Below are 8,665 nucleotides of genomic sequence, written 5' to 3'. Positions count from 1 at the left end.
CATCTACCCAGATACAGAAGAACTGTGGCTATAGGTGCTGAAGCCATCTATGTTGAAACTTGCAATAGATTCCATTTTGTCAGCAGAATAATTGATGGAAATTCCATCCAGACATCCCAGTTTATTCAGCTCCTGGCTTGGAGCTGCCACAGGGTGGGAGGGAAGTTTCCAGTTAAAGCGCCACAAAGCTCAGACATGTTTGGTGGACAACAGTGTGTCACTAAAGCTGTGTGGTGTGTGCTTAACCTGTGATGCCCTGGGAGCTGTGTCTGGAAAATAACTGGGTTTCTTTGGGTCTTTTCCCATATGCTGCACCATCATGTTAGAGATCTGGGGAACTACTTAAGTGAAATTCCTCACAATTTCTAAACAAAACTCCATGAAATATTATTTTCATGGTTTGATGTAAAATTTTGAATTGCTGATTAGCCACAATAGCATTTGTTAACCTTACAGGTTTGGCACCAAGCCTTTTGCTTTCTCCTATTTGAAAGGTGGTGGGGAAAATAACTTAAGATAAAGATTAAACATTATTTTTTAATTGTGTCACTCTATGACACTTTTTCTTTTCATAAACAATTTAAATCATTTTAGTGATGTAGACATATGCACTCTGCTATAGAAGATGTATGATTTAACTGTAATAATGAGATTTTTATTGGGGTTTTTTACTCTGAAGACAGCTAAGAAAAATCTCTGAGCTTCCCAAAACCACTCTTTCCAAAGAAACCACAATGTTACAGAGCCCTTTCATCATCCAGCATACAGTACTGTACACAGAAAAATATACACTCCACTACTTTAAATTAATTCATATTTGCAGGAGATACAGTCTGTGTGAGTATATGCAATTATGAAATGTAACTTTTTTTTCCTCTTGACATTTTTAGCTGCCTCACCCCTTTTATTTGAACACATACATATGGTGTGTGAGAGTGAGCAAGCTCTCTGTAAATGTTTGGAAGGAGCATCTGTCAGACAATAAAACTTACAAGAAAACATGTTTCTCATTTAAGGAGTATTCACAAGAACTATTTCAGTGTTGGAATCAGTTCATTTGTATAGCTTGGAGGCATTAATAAGAGCAGAGAACTGTAAAGGCACCAGGAAACTCAAACTGTTACTAAGAATCCAAGGTATTTTTTAAAAGCATTTTGTCTTTTCGGCATCTCAGTCTTCTGATAAGGAATCTGAACCAGCTGACAGACAGGAAACCTCTGCTAGTCCATCCAGAGAGCTTGCAAACAAGAAGATGGCATGATTTTTGGAAACCTGGAAAGTCTAAAGATTGCAATAATTGTTGGACCAAAGGGATCCTCTTCAGGCATAAATAGCAAGACTCCTACTGTCTTCTCTTGCAGACCAACTCAGCTGCCAGCAAAAGCAGGTGCTCTCCCCCTGCCAGTGCTCCAGAGGAATATTTAGTGAGTATTCACAGCTATTTTTGCAAACTAATATATTACTAGTGATTTACTTAAGTTTGTATAGTTTTCTCAAAGGACACAGTCATTTAAAAATCAGTTTTTAAGGCAGTTATTTTAAACAATTGGTGGGATTCGACAGTCTGTGCAATTACCAGGTTAATTTAAAAACAAAATTTGCACGACCTATGACAGTAACTTTAAAAAATATTGATTTTTTAAACTGTATATTTTAAACAATCTCAATTAGTTACAATGTTTTAAATTCACATTATGACAGCAAAGTAATTAATATAAATATGAAATGTATTTGACTTTAAATGTTATGCTATAAAACAGCCTTTGTAGAACATAAATTTAAAATAAATCATTTCTTTTGGCAAAGTAACCTGCAATTTAATCTTTAGAAGAATAAATATACCACTAATGTTTTCCACAGAAACAGTTGCTACTCTAATTAAATCAAGATGTGACTCTAATCAGATTTCAAAAGAAAATCAGAAACAGATTTTTTTCTCTGAGTTGGAACTATGGACAAGAATAAGATATTTTTATTTTCATTTTCATTTTCATTAGAAACACTTGTCCCAGGTAAAATTACAGGTTTGTAGTATATAGCATGGAAATAACAAATCTGAAAGCATTATAGTAACGCTTTCAGAAGCATAGCAGTTTTTAGTGTTTCAGATATCTGCTTTCTCTTTGGTCATGCCACATTACATTTTATTAGGTAATTGTTATTAATTCTTTAGTTTAGAGTGACTAATATGGCTAACACTTTTTTCTTTCTTTTTGTGTGGAAGGGAATGGAAAACTTGATGTTTGTCTACTGCTCCTGTAAAGTTCTCTGGACAGTACTTGTAACAATGCTGGGTTATGCCAGCAGCCTGCCTGTGGGGGAGGATGCTCTTTGCACAGCAGAGGATCTTGCTAAGTACAGGATAATCTTCATAGGGAAATGGAGTCAAACTGCTTTCCCTAAGCAGTATCCACTCTATAGGCCCCCAGCACAGTGGTCATCCTTGCTAGGTAAGTGAAGCATGCACAGTTTTAAGAGCAGATAAACCTCTTGACCTCTGTGGTCTTTTTTTCCTTAATAGTTATGTAAGATAAGTAATGAAAAAGGAAAAAAAAAAAAAAGTCAAAGTTATGAAGAATGAAATGCAGATATTGAAGTATCCAGAATGTTTTCCAAAATCTGCAACTGTTTTCAATTTACTTCTGTTTTCAATTGGCTGCAGCTGAAAGAAGCAGCGATAAGCCAAATGTTTTAGTGTTCACTCAATTTTATACACTTTTTTTTTTTTTTTTAACTTCAGAAATAAAACAGACAAAATGAAGAAATAGGGACATTCTAAATCAGACTTTTATGTCATGCCATGTATTCACTCAAATAGGTGTTACTCATAGTTCTGACTACAGCATGTGGAAAAAAAATGAATATGCCAGCAATGGTGTACGCGATTTTGCTGAAAAGGGTGAAGCATGGGCATTAATGAAAGAAATAGAAGAAGCTGGAGAGAAAATTCAGAGTGTACATGGAATCTTCTCTGCTCCTGCAATTCCCAGTGGTACAGGACAAACCTCTACTGAATTAGAAGCACATCCAAGACATCCCTTAGTAAGTAAATGTACATATTAATTTAGAAAGTTTATTTTATGTTACCAGCAACCAAAATTAAATATTTGAGTTCCCACTTGTTGGAACCATATAATGAAAAAGAGTTCCTAAAAAGCATGTCACATTGCAGGGAGCACTGTACAGCTTCTATAAAGTAGAAGAGCAAAATTACATTATTTCAAGAACTTTGAGTGAAAATTACTGTAAGCAGGACTGAAGCATTCCAAAGCAAGTGATGCAATCCTGATGGATCATTTTGTTTCATTAGGTTTCATTTGTTGTACGAATTGTTCCAAGCCCCGACTGGTTCGTGGGCATTGACAGCCTAAATCTCTGTGAAGGAGGCCACTGGATGGATGAAGTATCAGTAGATCTATTTCCATATGATGCTGGAACTGACAGTGGATTCACATTTTCTTCCCCAAACTTCGCCACTATTCCACAGGACACAGTTACAGAGGTGGGTGAATGGATGAAGTTTAGCACTTCATACTGATATGGTTTGACTCATCCCTTTAAAAGATAACTATTCTAAAATTGTGAAACTGATTTCAGTATTTGAGAGTGCTGATGCTCTCTATGTATGGATTTATTATACAGCTGATGAACCTATTGTTTTTATTTATCTTCTGTAACTTTGAAATGTATTTGGCAAATGTAAATGGTTCATGAGAATTTGCCTCTACATTTTCTGGAAGAGCTGACATTTTTTTAGATGATATTTAACAATCCTTAAAAGTGCCAGGAAAATAAAAATACAAAAAACCCTGAAATCACCAAATGTGAATCTAACCAGTAAAATTCTTAGTAGCGAATAGTGCTGTGAGGAGGAGTTTTCAGTTGAAAGCACTGCTGAAACCTGAAACTATTATATTTGAGGGAAAGAACCTAAAGGAAAGCAGAGAACTTCACTGTGGTCACACTGCTTTCAACCTCTTCTGCTTATTTTATCCTCTCTATGCCTCATACTTTGCCTTTGCCACTTAAGAGTGGTGGCAAATGAAGGATTTTGATTCAAATGTTTTGAACATTATAAGTATTAACTTAATCCTTTCTTAAAGGTGAGTTTTTCTAGCAACAAATGGTATGCTAATGAGTAATGAGGAAAGTGAGTAATGAGGAAAGGAAGAGAGAAGCATTTGGCCTCTCATACCCATATGACAGCTCCGATAGCATACCTAATATTATTGTTTAATATTCACATATTCTTCTAATAATAATATCCAGTTCTTTCTGTGAAATCATTTCATACATTACTGTGTTCACATGACTTCCGACCACATTCCTGTATCCAGTCAAGTATCCTGCATTAAAAATTCTGGGATGACCAGCCTAGTTATGTGAACTGAGGTTCACAGAAACTGGTTGTATGCAAATTATTGGCCAAAAAGTAATAGCATGATTTACAAACATGATTTTACAGTTATCTTCTTAATTTTTTTTTAATATTACCCTTTTTATTTCACAGATCACTTGTTCCTCTCCAAGTCACCCAGCAAACTCATTTTATTATCCCAAACTCAAAATTTTGCCACCAATTGCTCAAGTAACAATGGTAAAAATAAAGAAAAGTCAGCCAGGTCTTTCTGCACCTTTTATTAATCTTCCAGCTAAAAGCAATGAAATAATAGACACTGTCTCAGGTAAGTGATTACTAGATTTTCTCAATTCTGTTATTTCCATTCACTCAGAAGTATGTGGAAATCTGGCAGGTGATGTGGATGAAACAGGTGATCAGGCAGAACATTCTCCTATCTGCATAGGAGTAGTTCCAGATTCACAAATGGGAAATAAAATAAGTCCAACAAAAAAGAGAGTTCCTGAAAGATTAAGTAAGGGATTGCATATTTCAGCTGTGGTTCAAAGGACTGGGCTATAACCACATTTAGAGCTACCCAAGCATTTGTATCAGTGTAGCTCAGTGAATTTTTTAAGAAACAAATGACACCAGATCGACAGAATCAACATCCCTGAACTCTTTGCAATTTTGAAGTAAATATTCATCCTTAATGTTTTACATGACAATGAAGCCAAGAACCATTATTGTTGTCTTTCTGGGTCAGAGCTTGGCAGTTATGTGCAATAAAGGTTATATCATTCAATTGATTTGGACATATTTTCAATAGAAACATAAATCCTGATAAAAATAAAGTTCTCTCTCATTTTCTCAAAAGTATTAACTAATAATCTTGAATAGGTAGGAAGACACACAACTACAGACTCAAGTCAATCCTAAGGGTGATTTTCTGTTAGTAAACAAAACATATCCAAACACATCTCATTAACAGTTAATTGTCTTCCCCACAAAATTTGAAAGGAACATTTGGCCCTTTCATGATATAAATTTAAAACTGCACTGAAAGTATGGTATTTCAAAAATCATTTTTAATAACAAATCCTCACTTTCTTGCATATAAACCAGTAAATCAGTCTGTTAAAAAACTTATTCTGGAATAAAAAAGGCAGATTTAATTACCAGAGGTCAAGGAGTGTCCCTCATTCCCTCTATAAATATAGGTGATGTCCCTCATTCCCTCTAGAAATACAGGTGAATGACAACAGAAGTGGTGAGTTCACTGTAACACCAGAAATTTATACCAGGTGTTACACATTTAGTGTGGCATTTTTAAAGATGGGCTTGTGCACACCTGTTTTACTCACAAATGCTGTAACAGGCCGTTTTGATGCAACTTCCTGTGACAAGCAGTATGTTAATTTAACCTGCTAAGAAATATTCACCTACTTTTTATGATTTTTATTTTAGATAGAAGCTTCCATTATGGATAGTACTTCAGAGTTTCTAACTTCTTTTCTTGCACCAAATGAAAACTACAGTGAAAATCCTTTCAGCATTAGAAAGCTTCTAGTGACAGAATATCCCTATTGGCAAAGGGAAGAGTAGTGTACACACCAAAAAATAGCAAGATGTTTTAATGATAAAAAATAGGACTTTATTTCTGAAGCAAATTGGAACAAAAGTAAAATGGAATTTGATATGAACAACTGTAGCAACAATAGCTGCCTGCAAGGAAACATAATTATACCTAAATAAACCAGAGAAAAGCTTTAATCCCAGTGTTTTAGTAAGCCATGCAAAGGAAAATTAGTTATAAAAATTGACAGTAAATGTTTTTTAATTCAATCTTTTCAGTACAATCATTTTAAGCATAGTTTTCTTTTAAGGAATTCTGTGTTTTCATTCAAGTCATAATACGCTTCAGTACCGATATAATATCTCAGAGGGGTTCTAGATTGCAGTAGTAATAATACTGATGAGTTTAGGAGCTGAAACTAGACTTTTTTTTTTTTTTTTTTTTTTTAATTTATGAGACAACATACCGATTTGATTAATATCACAGGTGTCTTTGTATAAGAAAGAATGTTGTTTGATGACCATCCCTTAATGCTTTTCCAACTGTGTACTTGACTGAAGTACAACTCGATGTGAAGTTATCTCCCTGCTGTGTGTATTGCAGAAACACCCCTGGACTGCGAGGTTTCCCAATGGTCTTCCTGGGGTCTCTGCAGAGGGGTTTGCAGAGAAACGGGGACCAAGATCAGAACTCGTTTTGTGCTCCTGCAGCCTGCCAATAATGGAATGCCTTGTCCAGACCTGGATGAAGAAACAGGATGTGAACCAGAAAATTGCATCTGAAATAAAGAGAAGATAAAAATTAAGATAATTTAAAAGTAGGATAAGTTTAAATCTAAATGACATCAATCGATGTTCTTTATAATTTGGATATGCTGCACTATTTTGCTGAAAAGCTGTATTAGAGTGGTTTTGAAAGTTTTTATTTAATATCAAGATATTGGAGGGTTAAATTCCTAAGGTTTAGTAGGACGACAATACTGGATAATTTACAGACCCAAAACCCCCAAATAAATCCTTTCTCCAAATACACTGTAAGTTCTTGGAGTACCCTCTAGTGGCAGAAAAGAAGACATTTGGAAAGATTGTACTTTCACTTCATAGTAAAAATCTTTCAATCACAAAATCAAATAACCTCCTTAAATATTGTAATTTGTTTATCTACAGCTATTTATAACTAGAAAATAGTTTTTTCCTCTAAATTATGTCTTTTATAATTTATTGGCATTTTTGTCATCTTTCTAACCTTGCTTAATGTGCATTTCCTCAGAAACTACTTACAAAAGTCAGAGTGACCAGATGTTTGCAGTGTGGTTAAGACAATAATGGAACTGAGTAAAATTGTCTTGAGAGTTTTGAAGATATGAAAATCTCTTTTTTAATTTCTTTCTCAAAAGTGAGAAAAATAACTGCCATGAGGACACAGCCAACAAACCAGAAGTGTGGATAGTAGTAGAAAACATTTGAGCTGAATTAACAGTGCTAGCTGAGAGTCAAAAACTGATTGTTGCCGTGTGTCCTTTGTGAGACAACTTTAATCTCAAAGTTAATGCTGTTGACCATAACATAAATTATATCATTAACCTTATATATGCAGTAAATGTGTCCATGTTTCTTTATATGTGTTTGCTGCTATTTGTGTATATATTACCTGAACTTAAGGTATGTACAACTCTAACAAAACACATCAGAAACTGTTCCTGACTGCAAGTTTTAATGGTCAAACAACTGCTATAAAATGAATGTAACATATGGCTTATGAAGAGCTCTGGCTACCAACTAGGAAAAGAATTTTGGAATAATATTTATTCAATAGAATAAGTTTAAAGTCAGCTCACAAAATTTTTACAGCACACTGCAATTTTACAAATCTACAGCACAGGTATTGAACAGGAGAGTTGATTTGAGTATGTTCTTTCCAGAATATGCCAAATATAAGATAATTTCTCTTGTCCTTAAAGTAGCACACTGTATTCTCCATAGGACTGAAACATTTAAACATTTCTCTGTATTTTTTTCCAGAAGAGATATCTTGCAAACATACAAATAAATTTGAAACTTTATCAGACTAGACTTCACTGGTCCTCCAAATGGTGATAAATACACAGTTGTCAGAACTAAGTGTAGGAATTTCTGCTCTTCTCTCATTTTTCAGATTCCCACTGTTGTCTGTTGCTCAAAATTATTTCACTCACTCGTTATCACACCTACTTTTTTAAGTTCCCCCTATTTCCACTCTATAATGGGAATAGTGTTACTACACTATTCTGGGTTTAGTTAATTGTCAGTATTTTTCTTTCTTCTTTATATATTAGTTTTAACTATTCTGTGTTTTCTGTTACACTTATTTCTACAGTTTACATGATTATCACCATATCAGAAAACATAAGCATATATTGTAGTACCTATTTAAATATTCTCAGAGGGTAGGAGCTTATTTCAAATTGATTGTCAAGAGACAAATTAAGCTCAATAAAGTTTTTGGGCAGATATAAGATGCAATTCTAAATTATGACTTAGGGAAAACAAAATCAAAACCCACAAGGTCTTTCCTGGAAGTTCTCTAAACACTACAGTTTTGCTTCTTCACATGCTCAGAATAAATAAAGACCCAGGCTCAGTAAAAGAATACCTTCATTTTCAATAGCATACATGACCTGAAACTGGGATTTCAGTCCTACAAGACATAATTTGAGTGCAGGAGTCCCAGTGTTTGCTCAAACTCCTGGAGACAAAGGTTTTCCAAAGGAC

General features: G+C 34.4%; 1 protein-coding gene across 1 annotated transcript; it reads left to right on the top strand.

Moving 5' to 3' along the window:
• The first annotated feature begins 921 nt into the window (after nucleotides 1–921).
• Nucleotides 922–8,084, top strand: SPON2 (spondin 2). Its single transcript, XM_083862532.1, is given in 7 exon segments — nucleotides 922–1,414; nucleotides 1,417–1,424; nucleotides 2,225–2,450; nucleotides 2,819–3,042; nucleotides 3,311–3,502; nucleotides 4,511–4,685; nucleotides 6,519–8,084. Coding segments are annotated over 7 exon segments (1,161 nt in total). The 5' UTR covers nucleotides 922–1,257; the 3' UTR covers nucleotides 6,698–8,084.
• Nucleotides 8,085–8,665: the final 581 nt, after the last annotated feature.

The sequence above is a fragment of the Zosterops lateralis genome (genome assembly GCF_965231275.1).
Source record: "Zosterops lateralis genome assembly, chromosome: 5".
NCBI lineage: Eukaryota > Metazoa > Chordata > Aves > Passeriformes > Zosteropidae > Zosterops > Zosterops lateralis.
The sequence above is the reverse complement of the archived record's forward strand: the minus strand, read 5'-3'. Positions and strand labels throughout refer to the sequence as shown.